The sequence below is a fragment of the Aythya marila genome (genome assembly GCF_965140915.1).
Source record: "Aythya marila genome assembly, chromosome: 9".
NCBI classification, from domain to species: Eukaryota; Metazoa; Chordata; class Aves; order Anseriformes; family Anatidae; genus Aythya; species Aythya marila.
The window spans coordinates 15,808,464-15,830,340 of record NC_139050.1 but is presented as its reverse complement, the minus strand read 5'-3'; the positions used below and the strand labels follow the sequence as shown (position 1 = coordinate 15,830,340).

Sequence of the window (21,877 nt, the reverse complement as noted above, 5' to 3'; positions counted from 1 at the left end):
ATATATGTGTTTATTTGACAGGCAGCTGAAAACTCATTGCAATCCTGGTGAAGCCGTGGAAAGTTACTGGTCTCGTGTTAATGCCTTAGGGTCCTGCCTGGACTGGAGCAGTACCCAGCAGGAGCCCCATGAGCTGAGGTTGTCGGGTGCACTCCTGCTCTTGATGCAGCTGCAGTGTTTGGTGCTTTCCGATGAGGCGTTAGTAGGGCAGCTGCCATTAGGGCAGGTGAAACGCCTGAGCACTGGGCACTTAGGCGCTGCTGTTGGAGCTCAGAGTTGCTGAGATACTGGGCAAGAGGAAAAGAAAATCAGGTCTTGAAAGCAAGGGGAAATGTGCTCCTTGGCAGATGAGTAAGAAAACATGTGGCTTTCAGCATCCACAGGGAGCTCTGGGCTCATCTGGGTGAAGAGCTCGCGGAGCCATTTTAGGACAGTGGCACCATTGCTTTCAGCCCACCGAGGCTTCACAGGGCACATCCCTTCCCAGGCCAAGCCGGGAGGTGCTGGCTGTGCAGAAAAGCCCAGGAGCCCCTTGCAGCCCTCCCCACGAAGGACAATTCCCCTCCACAGCTGTGGCAGGGGCACTGTGGCTGCGTTTGTCCCCGGCCTTCTGCCTGCCCATGCTCGCCTGACCTCCAGCCTTGGCCGAGCAGGACACAGTGGGGGAACGTCCCCCTCCTGGCACTGCAGAAACTCACCACTGCGCTTGGCTCTTGGCCCGAGCGCTTAATTGGGATAATTAATGCTGCATGGGGGCGAGCAACTATTTCTCTGAAGTCCTTTGCAGGCTCTTTGGAGTCTGCCCGTGCAGCGTTTCTGTCTCTGCGTGTCCCTCTCCCATTCAGGGCTTGTGGAATGACTAAGTAGTGCTGACGGCATTAGTTGTTGGCCTGTATTAATTATTTCCGCGGGTTCTATTTACTTGCGTGTTCCCTATGGGAATGCTGTGCATACAGATCACAGCAGCACTTAATTTTATTGCAGTAAGCGGCTGAGGTTGAGGAAGGGTGGGGGGGAAGAGGAGAGAAAGGGTCGTGTATGCGTCAGCCCTGTCAGGCTTTTCCTTCTGTTTCATTTGTGCTGAGGTTTTTATTATCATTAAGCCGATTGTATCCGTGGCACAAAGGGCTGAGTTACCTCGGTAACCACACTAGCTGGGATGGTAATCCATTTATAGCATCACTGCTCAGGTCTGATTAAATTAGCATGCTGATGACGTAAATGCTTGGCTGGGTGATGCTGACGAGGCTGCTCCTAATAGGAACTCTCGCCCTTACATTTATTCTCATTTATTTCATGAGACCCCTGCAGGAAATGTACAGAAATAAGGCTACAGATGATTGACTCTTGTTTTCAGAACAACTTGTGCTGCTAGCAACAGACAGCGATTTATATGAATGCAGACGGCAGCCTGCACATTGCGCCTTGTTGCCTCCCGCTGCAGAATTCCCCACGCAGCCCCGCCGAGGCAGAGCCCCCGTCTCGAGCCGTGCTTGCCATCTGCCACAGCAGCACCGGGAGCAGCTCCCCTGTCTGATGGTTTATTTCCAGACATCGCCGAGAAAGAAATAAAAAAAAAAAAAAAAAAAAGAAAAAAAAAAGGGGGTAATAATAAAAGGAAAGGAACACCCTGGTTCTTTACTCCCTCTTGTGAGTTTCCTGCAAACACAGACATCCTTTTACTCATTTGAAACAAGCCAGTTATTTATGTCTGAATTTTCATCGTCGAACAATAATGTTCAGTGCAAGCATTTAATACCATGTGGATCAAATGCTTTCAGCATCTTCTGACCAGCCCCTTGAGGGAAAACACCGACAACTGTATGATCACATAGCTGCGCCTGTTGTTTGATGAAGTGGTGAGAACAAGAGGACTGAGAGTTGCTGAAACTCCTGGTTTCCCTTCCCAGCCCTGCCTCTGATTTACTAGATAAGCGGTCTTTGGGGCAGGCTGCTTCCTAGCAGGGTATTGGGGGCTCCCAGTACTTCAGTTTTTTATCTGCAAAAAGAGAATTTAAAAGTATGCTTTTTTTTTTTTTTTTTTTTTTTTTTGCTTTTTTGCTTTTTCCTCTTTGCAAGAGGCATGGGAGTGATTAAATGCCTTTAAGCTCCAAAAGTGGTTGGAGATCCTCAGGTGGAAGTTGTGAGGTTCTGACCAATTCACAATTTTAATTGTCGGGTTTGATTTACCCCGTCAGCATAGAAGGATTTAAAAGGAATTTTTGAACAAAAGCCGTTTTGGGATGGAGGACTAAAAATGCAATAAATTTTAAGTAGCAATAAATAGTTTGGCATTTGCCCTGGAGTGTAAGCAGATGTGGCTGCACAGAAACCACTGGAGCTACACCTGCTTTGAGTCGGATTTGGGCTTGGAAATCTGTCATTCGTGAAATAAAACTCACGGTTTTGAGACACAGATGCCAACGGGCCAGTGCTGGGTTTTTGGGGCCTGCAATTCCCCATCTAGAACTTACAGGGCTTATCCTTGGGAGTACAGCTGATTGGGGAAAAGGTGGACTGGGTTGGGGTGGCACTGGGGTGCTCAGGACCCTGCTCCCCATGCCTCTCCCAGCCCTGGTCTCTCTCCATGGGAAGCATTCATCATTTGGGGGACCCTGCCCCAAATTTCCAGGAACCCCAACGTAAAGAAGAGGGGCTTTATTAATAAATGTCTGCCAAAGGGTTAGGTTCTGCCTCTGGCTCAGCCCCAAGCATCCCTCTGATGAGATGTCCTGCACCGGTGGCCCGCGATGCTGTTGCACGAGCTGCCTGTGTGTGTGTGCTGTGTATGGGACATTAATCCTCACAGCACAGAGATTAGGGACCTAACGGGGTTGCTGCCTTGCAGGAGCCTTACCCTGGGGCTTTCCTTTAAATTTAAACTTTAATGGCTAATGCCATTAATTTCCGATTTCTAGAATAAAATATTTAAGAGCCATCAGCAGTACAAAGGCCTGATGGCAGAGCTGCTTGGTGTGGCTCTCCTGGATGGGGCTTCCTCTGAAGGTGACGGGCATGAGCTCTCTTTTTTTCTGCTTTATTTAATAATTTAACTAATCCTATGACTTTCAGGTCCTGGCAGAGGGAGCTGCCTCCAAGGGACGTGGGCTCTTGGTGCCCCACTCCTCACGAGATGGTCAAAGCTCATAGCAGAAATGTGCAGCCCTGGGCAAGGGGGACTCCGGGCTGTATGGGGGCTTGGGAAGTCCCCCTTTTATGAAGTATATCTGCTTAATAAACAATCATTCCTCTTGATCAGCACCCTGCGTGCTGGGGCTGATGGAGCGTGTGGGGAGGAGGTGGCTGTCCCTGTGCCAGCAGCATTTGCAAACCGGCTGCCAGCATTACTGCATTGAGATCGTGGCTGCTTATATCAGAGGTACCATCAGAGCCTAGCTGAGGTTGGCTTCTTCTTGGAGACTGGTCCAAAATAAGAGTTACACGTTGGTCTGAAGGGTCTGCCACCGCCTCGGCGTGCTGCGGGAGAAATAACTGGGCTCCTGACGAGCTCCTCGCACAACTCAGATGACGACCACAGGGCAGGAGGGAAAGTCCCACTGAAATTCCCCTCCCTTCCCCACAGGTTTCTGTGATTTTTGGCATGAGTGCATTGCCATAGAGTGCCTGGAAATTTTCATTATAGGTGAGCAAAATTTCGACTCATTTGTCTACCAAATTAGAGCGAGGCAGGGGATGAACAGTAATAAAATTCCTCTTTGTTGAAACAGACCCATTATTGCTCATTTGGAGAAAAAGAAAAGCCTCTCGTGTTTGCATGTGTTTTGATTTTGATGCTGTTGAGCCTGGTCCCTTTCCTCTCTGAAGTCTCAAGTTGGGATATTTGTACTCGATTCCAGTGACTCCAGTGGAAGGGAAATCTGTTGGCAGAATTTGCTTTAACACCATGGGGGTTTCTGTTTATTTGGCGGGGACAGGGGGGAGAGAACAAGACTTGTTTTTTTTTTAACCATTTTAATTGTTGTTCTAAAGGAAAATTCACTGCTTATTATCTCACATACTTTTATCTGGTGCTGAGTCATGGAAGTGAGAGAATGTGTAGGCGTCTTAGCATAAGAGAGAGTAATTCTGTCATTTACATTTACAGACAGTTATGCTTTCCAGAAAACTTTTTTTTTTTTTTTTTGTGGGTTGCAAAAGTGATTAATCTGCTGCTGAAACTGTCAAAAGAGGTTTTCTGTTTAAGAATTTTTTGAAAGAGAGAGAAATCTGTTTCTACTTATAGGAAATAATAAGGTAGAAATTGAAATAAAAAATCATACTGAAAGAGCAGACAAGAAAATGTACCCTTTCCTAATGATATTTTTCCTTTTTTCTTTTTATGTTTCTATCTGTGTATCACCCTATATATCTGTCTGTCTCATGGAAAAGTCATGTGGACTTTGATAGATACAAAACTAAATATAGAACAACGATGGCTGAGTTCAGCATTATCAATTCCAGCTGTTAAAAGTATCATGGGATCAGTTTAAAATCATTTATATTTTCCCTTTAAAAAATAAACAAAAAAACAACAACCCACAACTAATTTCAGTTTCTTCTTAGTTTTCCATCTGTTTTTTTTTTTTTTGAGTTCTTATCATGCTTTAAACTTTTTCTGCAGTCTTGAAAGCTACTTTTTTATTTTAATGAAGTCCAAAATCCTCAATTAAATTTTTCTTTTCTGCATTAGTAGTAGAAACTACTTTTTTTTCTTCTCCTCCATCCTTCTTTTTTGTCTTTTTTTTTTCTTTTTCCTTTTCCATCTTTTCCATTTTCAGAAGAATTGCTGGTAGGCTTCTCTTTTATTATTAAGGAAAGAATTAGTTACAGCTGAGGGAACACCTTTCCTCCTTGTGATAATATCCTCAGTGGTGAAAATTGTAGTTCTGTTGGAAGGTTATGGAGCCTTTACCAATTCCTACCAAATTGGTATAAGCTATTGAAATCAACACAATGATCTTCTGTGACTAATTGCTGTTGTTGTTGTTGTACCCGTTCCTAAGGACAAACAGGACAACATGAAATATTTGGCCTGGAAATTTAAGTGTTTTTTTGTTTGTTTGTTTGTTTGTTTTTTTTCTAACAAACTACAAAGTGGTGTTTTGAAATGATCTTCCAGCAGTGGGGGAGAGGGTACAAAAACTTGAGCAATTTTCAGGGTAGTTTATTCCTTTATGCCGAGTATGATGCAGCACAGAGTGGGACAGAGACAAGTTTGTAAAGACAGCCTAGCAAACTGTGTACAAAAAAAAATAAATAAGTAATAACATCTGGTAAATTCTACTGGACCCTGTGTGCATGAGACACGTGAAACGTCTTGTGAAGATGCTCACATGCTGGAGCCCTGCTTCATCTCCATGTTAAAGCAGACTCAATAGGTGAGGCCTCAGCAGACAGAGACTGGTCAGAGATGGCTCCACATGCACTCTCACGGACAGTTTGGTGGTAGGGACATGTGGCTGGGGCTTAGCTGCTGGCAGGCTGACCCTGCCCAGCAAAAGCCTTGGTTTTGGGTGTCCTGTATAGCTGATACTCCGTCGTTAGTTCGAGCAAGGTAGCTAAAGCCAAGCAGGATGCTGTGCTGCGAGCTGCAGTTGTCCCACCATCACATCACCTTCCACCAAAAAGAGCCTCAGGGCAGAGGGGATGTCCTCACCGTGTCCCACCTAGCAGAAGCCCTTGCTTGCTCTGGTGAAAGTGCTTGGGTTTGGCCTCTCCCTTGTCCTTGCTCTGTTAGGGTCTGCTCCCCCCGTCCCCACTTACAGCTGCCCCTTCCCAACCGTAACAGCTTCAGCTGTGATCCTTTGGCCTTCAGCAGAAAATGCTTTGAGCTGTGTAAGTAGGATATTGATTTTTACATCACATGCCCCACAAGGCTTTGAAAATCACATTTTCCCCCTTTAGTGTGGCTTATATCTAGTTTTTAGGAAAAGACGAGCTTTAGGCCCCGTGAGATTTCCTGTTCAGGGTGAGCGAGCTCTGCGTTTAGGTCTTTTCACTGGAAAGCCACACGCTGCAGCTGGACTTCTAAATTAAAGGGGGGAGGGAATTAACCTGGCTTAACTTAAGTTTTGACAATTCCGTTGAGAGGCCAGTGACTCATTTAGAGAATTCAGAGAGTCCACAAGGGCTAGAATGATGCTTCTGAAAGCTTATAGAGTGTCATGGCTTTGTGTTTTAACAATTGGGTCCTGCAGTGAATTCTTGTGGGTTGTTATGGAAAAGAGATTTATTGATGACTTGTGATGCCAGGACGCTTGCTCCGTGCATAGTTTATTTTTTCTTAAAATACAAATATGTCATGAACCACAAAAAAAGAAGCAACGCAAGCTGGAAGTGAAGTTCATCTTGCTGTAAATTCAGACCCAGACCTGAGTTCTCCCCGCTCCCCTCGAGTTCAGGTCTGGAGCTTCGTTTGCCCTGTGACAAACAAGAACCAAAGCCACAAAACTCCACTTTGGATCCAAAATTCCTTGCAGTTTTTGGGCGTCCACTGCTGAATTTTGGATAGCGTTGAGCCCTTGTTAGAACATTGTTGAAGCCAAGCTGCTCAGAAGGACTAAATTAATACTCCCTAGTCCCAAAGATTTTAGCATTTAGCACTCCCGCCCCGGGGCTAGAAAGTCACTGGTTCAAATTCTGAAGTTAAAAATGTCAAAATCGGTTAGGCTATAAATCCCAGGAGCCATCAGTATACATTTATACATCCACCACGAGGAAGAAGTGAGGAGAGCGGGAGGATATGTGTGCTTGTTTTGAATTAGCAAGCTGCTTTTCAATTCCTGGTTCGAAGCGTGCCGCGGGTCGGCTCGCCAGGCCGGGGCTCGCAGGGGCTGCAGCCGGAGGCCGGTCCAGGCCTCTGCTTAGCCTGTGCTCAGCCTAGGTTAGAAATCTCATTTGCTTTCGTTCAGGTATGACTTGCCAAGATCTCCTTAGATGTTCATTTTTAAGATTTGTTAAGTTTGCATAGCAACCCCCGATGTGCTCCCAGTGCGGAGAAAAGCCCTCCAAATTCATTGGCAGTAGCAGGCCAAATCCTGATCGGCCACAGACAGTGCTGAAGTAAATCTCCTGGAGTCAACTGACTTGCTTAAGCTGGCACCAGTGTCACTGAGATCAGAATCTGGCTTCTTATAATGCACTTTTTAAAAATGTAACTCGGGCAGAACGAGGTTTTAAAGAATATTCTGGTTCTTAGCTGTGTCTGCGATAACCTTAACCCGATCAGCAGCCATGGAGCAAATGTCTCGAGATGTTATTTTGATCCAAGAGCAGTGTAAGTGAGGAAAATTATAAATCATAACTTAATAGGGCTCATTAGATATCACTGATGAAGTGTAACGACTTTTTTTTTTTTTTTTTTTTTTTTTTTCCTAAAACTGCTGAGCTGAGAGGAGCGTGGCATACAAGAAAGCCTGGTATTAAACTAGTATGTGGCATTAAGTTGCTTCAAAAAATAGTTGTCCTTTTTGGAACAAGCATATAACCTATTCAGCAATACGAGTTGTTGAAAAACACAGCTCTTGCGTTCTGCTTCAGAATGAGGAAGAGATTTTTTTGCTGTTCTTTTCTGTGTGTGTGTGTTTTTATATTAAAAATTACAATGGCTATTTGTGACTTTGTTTCCTCAAGGCATATTTAGGAAAAGCGGATTGATTTATAATGCCATTTGCAACAGAACCAAGCCTGCAGAGGCAATGGATTTGAGACTGCTGTACATGGGCTTTTTAGAGTAATATTGTTTTGATATTAAGTATGGAAAATACCAGTCCTAAATTTTTATTCTAAACTTTTATCAACGTGTTTTTTAAGTAAACACTTTATTATCCACATGTTTAAAGTAATTTTATGTTTTCTATTGAGAGAGGAAAATAGTGGAGAAGGTGATTATTCTGAGTTAGCACCTTAATTTCTAAATATTCTCTCCAACTGTCTGCATTGCTTTTTGCTTGAGTATTGCCGTGTTACAGACGGTATTTTTCTGTGCTACAAATTAATACTCTCACTTTCCTGGCTTGTTACAGTATTGCCCTGGTGTTTTGAATAGACTTGTAATGGGTAAATTCCATGCATCTTGCTGTATGTATTTATATACGTACAGAATAATTTTAAGAGCTGCAGAGGGTGAAAGAAAACCTTTCCAATCGTATATATTTCTCAGCATCGTAAGTTGGAGTCTGTGATATTGTGAAAAGACGAAGGTATTTCGGGCAGCGGTGATAACCCAAGCAGACGGATAAATGAGGGAACGTTCCACTCCACTTCCCAGAAGGAGCCATCTGGGAAAACAGTTAAAGCTGACCTGTTGGAGCCCGTCAGCGTTTTGGAAAGGTGTACGTTGGACCTAACAGGAAAAATAACCCTTCTGTCGTATCTGCTTGCCTTTTATGGTGTTGTGTTTTCTTTTTGTTTGTTTTTTGGTTTTTGTTTTTCTTGAAGTGTTATTTTTTTGGTGAGGCTGCATGGTTTTTCTCTGCTGCTAACCACTCAAGTTACTAACTTGAATCATTTTTGTATCCCACTAAAAATATTGGCGGATGATGGTGGGTTCTGGACCTCAAATGAACCATAAGAAAGCAGATGTCGTACGAACACGGAATTGTTCAGTGATGCTTCTACTCTTCTGTACTACTCTTCGCACAGGCTTTAAAATGTGGGGAAGAAAAGAATAAAAACACATGGTTTTCACAGGAAATAGAGACAATACTAACATTTGAAAATGTTTATGCCCTGTGGTAGGATAATTTTTTTAATCTGGTTTAATAGACTTTTGGAATTTGAAAAGATAAATAGGTCATAAATGCAAGCAATGCAACAACTAAATGGAATCGTAAACAAATAACAAGTAAAGCAAAGTAAACCAAGTAGAGACTGAGTGCATATGTATTTCATATTATTTTATGTGTGCATATGCACACTTTTAATATCCTCTAGAATTAATAAAGGAAGAAAGCTTGCATACTCTATAAACACTCTAAAACTCCTTTGCAATTTAGTAGGAAATGAGAACCTTTTATAGAGTTTCTGGACTATTTTTTAAATCTGTTGTTTAACACACAATGGAAAATACTAACTTTTCCATCTAAGCTGGAGAAGACTTCTCCAGAAGATTTTGTGAATATTTTTCATTGTGTCACTCACAGCTGCACAACCCTTCCCCTCGCTCATGCATCTTCCATTATTCCATTTTGATCCATTTATGTGAATCATGATACACATCCATGGATAGCTGCATAATCTGTATAACCCTCCAACCTGCCCATATTTATCATGCACATGAGCTTCTTTTCCATTACAAATAGCGAGTTATAAAAGGAAGAAAAAACGTTTTTAAGTTTGTGGATATTGTAATTATGATACTTTAAGCTTCACTAGCTCAGTAATAGCAAAAGTCATAAAAATACCTTGCTCACCCAAAGTTTTTATTTATAGGGGAGCGGGGGCTTTCCCCATTGTCAGGCAATGCAACGTCTTACCTAAGTTAAGCAAGGAGACTCATTCAACTTGTTAAAGTGCCCAGCTTGCCTAATGGATATGTTTTGGATGCTGTCTGCCTGACTAAACCTTGGCGAAGGTGTTCCTTGAGGAGCTTGGTTTCTCTACACCATGCACTTGTGTTCCCAGCATACCGCTCTACCCTTTTTGTGGTCTTCTGTTCCGGGATTGTATTCAGTAGTTCTGCATTTTGATGTAACCAAAGGGCTGTGGTGCGCAGCTCTTTACATAATTTATTGCTGAGTCGATGTGCCAGAGATTCAGCCCACGTGGGGGGCTGCCGTTGCGTGTTCCTGAGGTCCAGACTGGCACAAATTTGTCATTCTAGTCAAGAAGGTGGGAAATTACAGAAATATCCCAAGATTAGTTCAGAAAACATCCAACTTCTCACAACTGACATCTTCTGTAGCTTTCTGACAATGATACTTCTCATACTAATGTCAGATGTCCTTGTAGATGAAGTGGCTACTGCAGTTGAACTGATCAAGAGGAATTGCTTAAATAGGAGAGTTTTAATTCTAGCAATCTCTATCAATGAATTAAGCTCAAATTATGGCCCTTGACTGTCTACCAGAGCTAGAAGTATTTAGGTCAATTGTTTGCACATCTTTATAGCTGGTCTTTCACGTAGTCCTTCTCATAAATACCGGATGATCACTCATCAGAAAGGGAAAAACAAATAAAAAGTCTCACAGTAGTTATTGTAGTGATAGTGTTGGGGTAAACAGAAAAGTAAATATGAAACCAAGAAGGACAAGCAAAATTCCTCCCTGGCATTGCGTTTGTGTTTTGGAGACCAAACTTTTCAGATGTGCTCAGGCTCTGTGGAATTAATGGAGTGTTGGGAAGTGGAAACCCAGCTTGCCTAGAAAACTTGACACCCATACTGAAAGCTGAACCAAGGTGTTTGTAACTGCACACATCTGTTGTGAAAGTCTTTTTTCCATGATAAAATATTGGAGGTCAACTTGTTATCACCTTTTCTTTTGTGCACCCTCTTCTCCCTTGTGTTGGGCTGTCACAAGGAGTGCAAAAGAGGTTGTGAACAGAAACATTAACAATTATGTTGACTCCTTTTCCACCCTTGGTAGCAGCTGAAAAACAGATCAAAGCTCAGAAGCAGTTGTGTTCTTGTAACACTTTATGGCATCTGTAAGGTATTCTCTTCATTTGAGAACCAGAGATGAACACTTTATTAGATTTCTCCTCTTTTTCTTTTGGTGTAATGCCTAGGAGCAATCTGTTCGAATACCTTGATAGCTTCTGGTAGTCAAGCCAACAAGCTGAATCCCATATAAACACTGCTGGGAAGTGCGAGTGTGGCTGCTGATCATGCACAGCCCATGCCTCTGTGATGCTCACATGGCAGCTGTAAACTGGAAATGAGAGAATGATGAAACTGAAAAGAAAAGCTTCATCCGATTATAACCGTGTTTTGGCTGAGGTTTTTATGGTTTTGGACCAGACTTCAAAATTTTGGATGAGATTCTAAGGACGTTTTGACACCTAAAGACACCTGTGCTAGCAACCGAGGCATAGCATCAGTGCACAGGGGACCGACGTGTCCTCAGTGTGCTCGGTCTCCTATTTGGACATTACAAAGAAGGCCAGAAAATCCTTGCTACTGCAAATGCATCGGATATGCTGCATGGGGGCAGTGCATCTGCCCACGATCTCTGGACATTCAGCAACCCAGCTAGAGCTCTACCAGAATGCTAAGTATCTGCAAGTCCCAACTAAAAGGCCAGATTTCTCTTTTTCACCCAGATGGTATTTCAGACAGAAAAAGAGGATATGCTGAGGGGAACCTGAGCATACATTATTACTAGCAAAGCTGCTTGTTCAAATACAGAATTTGAAGTCAGCAGGTGTTAGATGTGTCTGCACACCAGGAAACCCCATAAAATGTCTGTTCACGTTTTCAGGTACCTAAAGGCCCAGGTTTCAAAGCAGGGTATTTAATGTTTCCCTGGGGCTCTCCTTCCCACGTTGAGAGGGAGCTGGGCTCTGCTGCCACAGGCAGGAAGGAGGCACAGCCCAAATGCTTCTCATGGCAAGGCAGCAGCTCCAGTTCCAGTGGGAGCCACTGTGCAGCATGTAGGTGGAAAAGTGCAGCCCACCCCCATCACCCCCTTTGTTTGCTGGAAATGCCTTCGCTGCCCAGCCTCTTGGTCTTGCAGGCATGGCAGGGTCCTGGCTCATCGGCACTCCAAAACCCCCTCAGTGCAAAGCACCAGCTGAGCTTGAGTGGCAGCACACTCAATGCTGGGGAAAGGTATCTCTGCTTCTAACAGTCACGTCAAAATTACCTGCTTATTGTGGGATTTGTCTCAACTAACTTGTGCTGTCTAAATATTCAGCGACTTGTCTTGGCTGTTTTCGTGCTTCTTCTACAGTCGGAGGAGAGAAGTAGATTCCCCCAGTGGATGATTCATCTCCCCTTTTTAAGCTTCAATATTAGAGTGGGATAAATGGCCCCGTGGAGATGCATTTCTTCACCGATCTCGCAGCTTTAAGCACCTCATCTAGCCGAGGTGAACGCCAACCCGTGGTGTCAGGAGAAGCCAAGTTAATTTTCCACCCTTCGCTGGCTTTGCCACACACAGGCCTCCAACCACTGCTGCCACCAAGCCCCACTGAGAAGACTGCAGCTGGTCCTGGTGCCTGCCCGAGCTGGCCCCACGTTTCGGTCCCGCTTGTGCTCATGGACCATGCAGAAGAGCAGCTGGGTTAGGAAGAGAGGTGCTGCACAGGCATTGGCAGCCGGCAGCCTCCTGGGAACGCTGCGTCCTGCGTTCAGACCACCAGTAGTTGCCAGGTCTTTGCCTTTCGAGGGTTGTTTCATTCCTCTCCCGGAGTAAATGTGACTGAAATACTCAAAAAAGACAGCCCCAGCTAGAGCAGTAGTTCGCAGCCTGTGCTCTGGAAACCCTGGGGGTCCTTGCATCACTCCTAAGGTAACTAAGAAGAATTCTGTGAAAGGTAACTTAAAAAAAAAAATAACATGTTTTTTGTCAGTAGATTAACTCTCTCCGTAAAGGAACTTGTCTCTCCTGAAAAACATTTGGGGGCTGCAGAGCATAAAGGTTGAAAACCACTGAGCTGGAGTAATGTATCTTTATATGTGATAATTTGACAGCTAAAGGGCTAGAGCTATTCAACTGTACCTTTATGAAAAATGTCTGGAGAATTGAATAGAACGTGATAAACTTTGTGTAGGCATTTTTGATCCAGTCTCTGAAACTGAATAACTGAAGGGATTCTATAGAAAATACTCTACAAATACACAAAATAAAAGGAGAATCGAGTCCTTTTCATCAGGCTTCCAGCTGATCATATAGAACCATGCTCCAGCTGTACACTACAGTTACTTTGTACTCTTCTTAGGATTTAACCCTGGCAAATGGTATAGAATTACAGACTATTTCTTGTAGAACAGATTTCATCTCTAGTACCTATTTAATGACTTTGTTGTAGGTGTACGCTGAATTTAATGTAAGATCTATGTAAATAATTTCTACAGAATGAAGAATCGCACAGATATTCCGAACTTTGGGTTTCCCCACCAGGGTAGCTTTGAATCCAGATCTCCAGCTTTGACAGTCAGACCCGTAGAAACGCACGGATTTGTGATAACGGCACAGCCTTCTCACACGGTGGTTGGTGCAAGAAACTCCTGCAAATGTTTATAAACTTTCACTGCAGTTCAGTAGACATGACAGGAGTTACCAAACAGAATGATTCCCCTCACAGTTGCGCATGGTAGCTTTATTTAGGAGAAGTGTTTTGGGGTTTTTTTCCTCCCACATTCATTGAGTTCTGTTTCATTTTGTCAGTATTAGTTCACCTTTATTTGAACTGCTGGATAATTCATTTGTAGAAGAGGCAGTACATTTAGGTACTTCCATCTGTGTTTAAACAAGGCTCTTGTGCTTTCCCCATTAAAAAAAAGATTTTGTATTATAATGTTTGTGGTAGTTGAGGTTCTGAATTTAACTCCTTCCTACTCTAGTTTCTCTTAACAACTCTGCCTTATCAGCACCTGGGGTTTCTAGTTTACTCTCTCTTTGCAAATATGAATTTGCAAGAAGGGGTTGATGGTAAGTAGCGTGGTTCTAATTTGCACTTGCGAAGTGTGTCAGACAGTTTCATCTAGTGCATGGCGAGCAGAGGAAAGCCTGTCTTCCTTTGAAAACAGCCTTTAGAGGATGTCAGAGAGCGTGTTTGGCTGCGATAGTCACTTGCAAATGCAGTACGGTTTTGAAATGAGCTGTCCAGGAGCTGCTGGAGGAAGGGATGCCTGAAATCCTATGAAGCCACTCTTTGTCTTCATCCTTTTTCTAACTCCTATTTCTACTTGTTTTCGTGCTTCTGGGCTGTCATTTCGATGTGCTTTTGGATGAGCCTACTTCATTGCGCTACTAGATGTTCCGTGGACTCGTTTGGATGAAACATTTGTGACAGTCATCTGTTTTGCTGGGACTGTACCCAGTGATATAGGTAGTCCTTTCCAGCTTTCTGTTCGGTACTCCCTCTTCATCTACCCGACATCTTTATAGCCCCATCCATCTCTCCTATCCTCCTAGTGCCTAACAGACATCTGTTGAAATCACTCTTCTCCACGGTATCGGAGTGTCGTTTTCTCATTCTTCTGCACATGCCTGTCCTCAGAGCAGGAATCTTGTCCATAGTTCATGTGCATGTATAGCGTCTTTTCTTAATCCACTAATGATCTAGAGGTTTATGCTGGGGGTGATATTTGAGTCTGCGGCAGGGTACACAGAAGCCTGGACTGTAGCCACCCTTCTCTCCCAAGCAAAAGGGCAGAGGATTTATGGTGCTGCCTCACCTGTGCCCTTGCTCAGGATCTACAGCCAAAGCTCCTCTTTGCGTCCCCATAAATCGTTAATACTCCAGTAGTGTTAAATTCCCTCCAACTTGTCCCATATCTCTACTACACCATGTTAACTAGTGTTACACCCTCCTCCTCCCACTCAAGCCCAGCTTTCATCACACACTTGCCCAGCACCCTCAGAGGAATTCAGAATGAGTCACGCAGGGTGCCTCTGGGGACTCCTACTGATGCAAACTTCCTCCTCCTCAAGGCAGGCTGTGGTTTGAATGCCACAATGCAGCCGGCACTTGTTAGCTCGACCCTTTGCTCCGAAGCTGATGGCAGAGCTGGATCTGTGGCCCTGGTGCCATGGTTTGCCACCTTTCCTTCACTTGGGTCCTGGTGCAGGAGGGGAGACTGAGTGCATCCCTTTTGTGGCGTCAAACGGGGGAGCTGCTCAGAGCCTTTCAGAGTGCCAGAGAGCAGGCAGCGAGGGTTATTTTGGAGGAAGAGGTTATCATTCATTGTTAAGGTGTATTCCAGTCCTGGCAGGAGACTGGCACCAATACAGGAAATGTGTTAAGTGGATGCTTATCTATAAGATCAAAATCCCCAGGGATTCTTGGGGTGGGACAGGCTTCGATTGCAAGAGCTTTACTGGCAGTCTGTCATCATTTGCTTCCAGAGTCCGCATTCAGAAACATAAAATGTGATGAATAAGGGCTCGTTGATGTTGTTTTGTTTTGAGCTTTCCCCCTCCCCGCTGATGTGCCATTGTCATTAAAACATTATCTACCTTCTGCCTGTTCACATGGGAAAAAAATGCTTTTCTGGTGGTAATTACACAGTGCCGCATTGTGGACCTTTCATCCCATTACAGTAAGTGGACAAACTACTGTCATTTACAAGAATGAAATAGGTGAGGAAATGGGTAAGTTTCTAGCACTCCTGGACATAAACGCCAGGCTGACATGGGAGAATAATTCCAACAGGAAGCAAATTTTCGTGCTAGCACTGAGCACAGTTGTGCTCTGGAGGCAGGGATGGAGGAATGCCTGCTCCTTATCAGGTATTTCAGAAATAGAAGATTCAGGCGATATTAGTAGAGGGCTACAGACCCTTAACTTGTCTCTGTCTTTGCATTTCAGCAAAATCTCTTCGTTCTTCTCACTTTCAAAATCTCTTCAGTCTGTCTATGCTTTGTCATGGATCTGTTTACGAGGTCAGGGTTTGAATACATTGAGATGTTTTTTCTCCAGCAGAAGTTTGCTGCATTGTTTTTCCCCACCTCTGCATTCACACCTTTTACACCTCTAAAACTAGATTGATGCTCTTATTTTCCTGTTGTTTTGCTCATTTATAGTGATTCCTTGTGGGAGGTTTGCCCTGAAGGTGTGATTGCAGAAGTAAGTTCTTTTCCAGTGCATCAGCAAAAATGTCTTTGCACCTGTCACCAGTGAAGAGCTCCCAGTCGTGTAGTTGAGCTTCCTTATCCCACGTAGACATGGTTGTGGGCTGTGAAAGAGAAGTTGGGTGGCTTGCTCTTACCTCCCTTCGTGTGTGGTGGTTGCCACATGGTGGTGGTGGGCCTGCCTTTCTCCCACCTTAGCACGGATGGTGAGTTTGGTACCCTCGGAGGCTCAGGGAAGTAAATGGGTGGTTGAAGTTCCTCTCCAGCCACTGACCTGGGTTGATTTGGCAGCAATTTATTGCCGCCACCTGCTGACCAGGCAGAGGATTTCTCTGGCCCGGGTAGGGATGCGCGGGGTGCTCCTGCTGAGCCCCCAGTGCCCTCTCCCCTGCCCAGCAGTGCCAGCAAGAGCGTGGTGAGGCAGCACATGCAGGCAGGGAGCCTGCACAGAGCAGCAGTGCCTGGGGACAAGCACAAGACTGAGCATTTAAGGAAAAAGGTGTATGTCATAGCTTGAACACAGCCTGTGGTGAGAGCTCAGCTTGTCTGACTTTGGGATGCTGAGAATTGAGAGGTTATTGAGGGGATCGGGGTGAGATCAAGCCCAGTGCAGGAAGGTTGGATGAGACAGAGCCATCTTGCTAAGGGCAACAGCAAAGAAATGCTGTCAAACTGCGTGTGTTCCCTCTCTGTACAGAAGGCATGGAATTCAAGTGTCCTTTTTGAATAAAGGAAAATAAAGAGAGGCATGAAATTTTACCTAACCCTGAGCTCCAGAGTTGGAGATCTTCAGTACTGGTGATCTTCAGCTTAATGGTGATCTTCAGTAGTCTTCAGAAACCATTTCATGTTGTGAGCTCTTTAACAAAGCTGTCTTTTTACACCGGTGTGTTGTGACATGAGAGTTAAACAAGAATTTTAAGAAAGAGAAACAAGTACGTTAGACAGAAAGATGTAAGGTACCCATTAGGACAGTGTCACTGCTTCACTAAATCTTCATTCGGTCGCCAAATCCCAGGAAGTGGCGGTGCTTGCTGTGAACCGAATCCCTGGCTGCCCGAGCGCTGCTGTGCCCAGGTGCTGGTGCAGGGTTACAGGGTTGCCATTGCAGGAGCTGACTTCTGAAGCTCTTGGGAATCTTGGCTTGCTTTCTGCCCTTTCATGTGCCGTGTGTAGCATTTGCCTTTGCTGGGGTCACTCCAGACTTGCAGTGCTTAGGAGCACAGCCAGGAGCAGGGACACTTCTGTGTCTTGCTTTGGTCCAAGCTTATTCTTACGGCTTGGGAGCTGCTTTTGTGCCATCCCATTTTGCTGCCTCCTGTGTTGTATCAAAGATGGTCTCATATTGGGGGCAGTACCCTCCAAGCACTCTGGGGACCCAAGGAATTTCACATCTCCACAGAGACTCTACTTGCATTTTCCTTCTTTTTCTGAGTGCTCTCATTTTCACAGGAACATGAGTCTCCCCCCTAATTATTCTCCAGTGAGTCCCCTTTTTTTCCCCTCACATTTATCGCCTTTGAGTTTGTTTGCTTGTTTTGAGGCAGAGGAGAAAACCCCAAGGAGAGACGAAACACCGTGCGTGGCAGTTCTGCTCGGCTGCAGCAGCGCTGTCCCTGTTCTGTCAGAGCTGGAAAAGGTTGCTATTACCATTTTATAATGTGTGGTCTCAGGTACATTCCTGCTTTCCTAAGCAGTTTGAGTTGCTGTGCAGATGTTACTGCAAAACCCCGTTCCCTCTTAACCCTTCCGCGCACAACCCAATGCCCGAGCAGCCCCTCCTGCTGACGCCGCCGCTCTCTCTGTTCGCTCCTAGGGCTCCGGGACCACCAGCAGCTCTGCTGCCACCGCCCCGTCCGTGTCCACCCCCGTCACCGGCCACAAGCGGATGATCATTCCCAACCAGCCTCCCCTCACCGCTACCAAGAAATCCACCGCCAAGGGCCCGGGCCAGCCGGCTCCCATCCCGGTCACTCCTATCGGCACCCTGAAGCCGCAGCCGGTCCCGGCCTCCTACGCCACGGCCTCCACGCCCAGCCGCCCGACCTTCAACGTGCAGGTGAGGACGGCGCAGCCCAGCCCTCACTACCAGCCTCCCGGCCCTCAGCCCTCACACTATGGCAGCGTGGGGCCCGGCCAGCCCTACTCGGCCCCGCCGTCCCGCCCGCCCGGCGCCCCGCAGTACGGCTCGCCGCAGCCCCGTGGGCCCGACTATGGGTACGCCCCGCCGCCAGCCCGGCCGTCGGAGCCCAGCTATGGCTACGCGCCGCAGCAGGGCCGGTACCAGGACCCGTACTACGGTGGGTACGGGGGGAGGAACGGCTCCGAAGCGCCCTACATGCCGCAGAGCACATGGAAGGTCGAGCCAGCGTATCCTGCTAGTAACACCGTGGGTCAAGCTCCTCCCGGGCTGTACCAGCCGCCCGGTACGAAGAAGACCTACATCACCGACCCAGGGATGGCCCCGCAGCCGCTGCAGCAAAAGGTAAGAGATGCAGCGCTCACAGGCTTCAGTGGGGGAGTGCAGAGGGCTCTGGGACCCTTCCACAAAGGCAGCATGTAGGTTTAAATGGCTCTGCCTGCACCCATGTGCCCTGAGCAGTAGGGTGGCCACAGCTCAGGCTCCTCTTCCCAGGAGGTCAGGGCTGCAGGCACATTATCTCGGTCAGCAGGGGCTCAGCTTCTTGCCTTTTCTGCCCCTTGTCTCCACACCCCATGTCAAAGGGAGGAAAATAAGGAGGAATACAGACAGTAGTCTCCCTCCATGGGGCTTCCAAAAAGCTGGAAACAGGGAACTCTGTTCTGGTTCAAAAATAGGCTTCTGGGGGCTTAGGACTTGCGTCAGCATGGGAGGGTAGGGCAGCCTTGCGTGCAGAGGCTCAGCCTTAGTTGCAGGAGCTCACCCCGCGGGGCGGGAGGGAGCTACATCCCTGCAACATGCCCCTACACGATAAGCTCGTCGGCAATACGTCTGTATGGCGTTAGTGCCATAGACTTCCCTTCCGGGCTCTCCCAGGATCAAACGAGAGGTTGGGTGTCAACATCTCGTCTTATGGGTGCTTATGGACATCGTTGGTTCACCAGAGAAATAGTTCCTCTTCTTACGCAGATGGGAGGTACAAAAGACACTGTTTTTGATTGTGGTTCAGAGCGATTCCGGAGGTTGACCTCTTGTGTGTCGCTGTTTAAAAATCACATATTGCTGAAACCACATGGAAATGAGTTCCCACACAGTGCTGCGGGCTCTCTGATTTTCCTCTCAGGTGGTGGCAGGGCGAGTGGCATCCAGCCACTTTAGCCTCTGCCCGGGCCTCATAAAGCAAAGCCGATTGGAAACAGAAAGTTAAACTGATCTGCTTGGTTTCCCTGCCCAAATTTCAACCCTGGCCGACCCTTGTCACTTTTGCTGGCGGCCATCTCTAATGTGGCTCCAGGGGCATGTGGGGACTTGAGCTTTGTGCGATCCTTGTATAAGACGGGCTTAAGTTCCACTGAGGGGCGAGCACAGCCATGCCCAGGCAGGGAGGTGGTGAACCCATCGCTGGCCAGGGCTACCCTGGCTCGTCTCAGCACGTCCCTGCTCTCCAGCCTGTGACTGCTCAAAGAGAAAGGGTAAAAAGCTTCTGACACATAAGAAAAAGTCTGTCCTTTGGCATTTCCCCCACTAGAAGCGCACAGTCTGTTTTTCCCTGAATTCCAGATTTTCTGACAGTGGGAACTTTTGACGGCAAAGATGTTTCTTGAGCAGTATACAGAGGGCAATAAATAAATAACTCCTTGGAATATGATCTGCTAGCAGTTAATAAACTGCTTTTTCTTTTTCCTTTTTTTCCCCCTTTCCTTACCAAGAAGCTAGGAGTGAGGAGAGAAGCAATAAACTCAGCTCTGCAGGTGCCTGGTACAGGGCTTAGATTGGAAAGTAGCGAAGGGTTCAAAATTTGCACATAGCCTTAACTGGTGGAAATTGGTGTGGAGTCACTGAGGAAATGCTGAGGTACAGCAGATACATATTTAGACTTTTAAAGATACAAGTAGGCCTATATATAAAAAAAAATTAAAAACTTTAATTCAGTCAGCATCTCTATGGAAACGCAAATCATCTCGAACCACAAACAGCACAAGCCTGTTAGTCTCATTTGCATTACAAAGCTGGAGGGACAATTTAATTTAGCTCAAGTTTGGGGTTTCACGTATGCATAAATATGTATTTATATATATTTACATATGTGTTTGTGTGTGTGCACGTGGCGTTTGCAAATACACATATAGAAATATTTTATATGTATCTATATAAAAACGATTTCAGTTCTCCAGCAAAACAGACCACGATCCGCTCAGTGATAAATTCTTCTAGAATATACTCTGCCTTTTAGCCTGCTAAATATCGGCATTATTGCCTATTTCACCTTTGAACTGATCTCTGATATACTGGTGGCAAACTGCTTGATTGCTGCTTCATAAGGTGTACCGTTTAATTGGTGAAGAACTGAAGATGATCTTGCAGTCTAACAGGAAATGGTCAGTAATAAAACATGGTGTGCTTTGCCAGCAAAGCAGTGTTGTCCAGTTTTGCTAAACGTTCTCTTCCTTTGCAGTCTAACTCATTCATAAAACCAACTTCTGGAATGATTTGATTTAAAGGGAGAAAATGAAAGGCTATTAGTTAGTGCCAGATTTCTGATAGAGAGCTGTCACCATAATTCTACTTGTTGGCTGCAACATGAATTGTAGTATATTTTTTATACACAAAACTAGCTTCTGCGTTTTGTTGTGTTTTGTTTTTTCAAGATTAGTTTGAGGCCTTTCAGTTAAGGAGAATGACTTGAGAAGACAAGGGTAAGAAACAGACATTGATACCTGTCACTTAAAATGCAAGAATACCTTTAGGTATTTTTGTTCTTGCAACAGAATCATCTTAAGATATGGAATGCTTCCTAAATGTATTCAGAAAAGTGCATTCTGAATTTCGAACACACTTTGTGTGGAAAATATTAAGGATGTCTTAACAAATCAATCTCAGACTAGCAATTCATGGTCCTTGATTCTAATACATACCATGAACTGTCACTGTGACAGTTGAAATTTTCAATCAGTTCATTTAGGGTTTTTAATGGGTAAAAAACCCACCATGCTTTATATTTTGTATTCTGGCTACGAAGAGGTTGACAGTACTGTGGCTCTATGTTTACTGCTGCGTGCTAATCATGTTGAAGTCGCCGCTGATCCAAAATAAATCTGGATTGGTATGGGAACAGCAAATAATCTGTACGGGCTCTTAAAGCCCGCTGAGAACAATGAGTTTTACTCACACACAACTGGTGCATTCTGTCCTTGGGCCAGTTATGGAAGTGAGAGCAGTGCATGTGAAACCTCTGTGCATTTTAGTCTTTTGTAGCGCTCCATGTAGCATTAATGCCCAAGTCCTAGTTAGGAAATGAACTAGTAGAGTGCGTGTCCTCATTTAAACCATCATGTGCTTCAGGGCCAAAAAATCTCAGTAGCTTTCTCTTCGTAGTTGAAAGTAGTAGGGATCTCTGCATGAGCAACAGGGGAGTTGTCACAAGACCATCACAGAAACGTGTGAAATGACCGGCTGCCTTCATGCCTGTTGCCAATGGTACTGTGTCCTTGCAGACCAAGTCCAAGTCTGAAGCCTCTTTCTTAACTTCCCCCCTCCCAAAGGTCAGAGAGCACAAGACCAGAGTGACTCATTAGGTATGTTCATTTTTGGCACCAAGATGTCTGTCCACAGTAGGAAGAAAAGAATGGCAAAGCCGGTTTCTGACATGGAGAATTCCTGCCAGTTTGCCCTGTGGCCAAAATAGAGTTGAAGAAACTACCACCACTGACCGACACAGCTATCATCAAATATTTCTGTACTGAACTGGTTGACTCACCAAATACCCTTGTCACGCTCTCATATCTTCAAATAACTCTAGGTCCTTTCACTTTGGTTATGTTTGAGTGTTTTTGAGATACTATTACATATCTCCAAGGGGTCAGGCGAAAATACTCTATGGGTGTTGACCTTGTTGGCATCCATTGTAGCTCTCATTCTGCCTCATTCCTTCAGTCCTACAAAGGCTCAGTCCCCTGTTGCCCTAACCTTTGCTATTTTTGTCTAATGACAGGAGCTA

The 21,877-nt window shown here is 45.3% G+C and overlaps 1 protein-coding gene across 7 annotated transcripts in view; it reads left to right on the top strand.

Annotated features, from left to right (window-relative positions):
- Positions 1–21,877, top strand: part of LPP (LIM domain containing preferred translocation partner in lipoma) — a 331,358-nt gene that overhangs the window by 181,627 nt on the left and 127,854 nt on the right. For all 7 annotated transcript variants that reach the window (XM_082767516.1, XM_082767513.1, XM_082767515.1 and 4 more), the window contains one exon: positions 17,557–18,225. In XM_082767516.1, the coding sequence (XP_082623642.1) occupies positions 17,557–18,225 (669 nt within the window). The remainder of the gene's footprint in view (positions 1–17,556; positions 18,226–21,877) is intronic.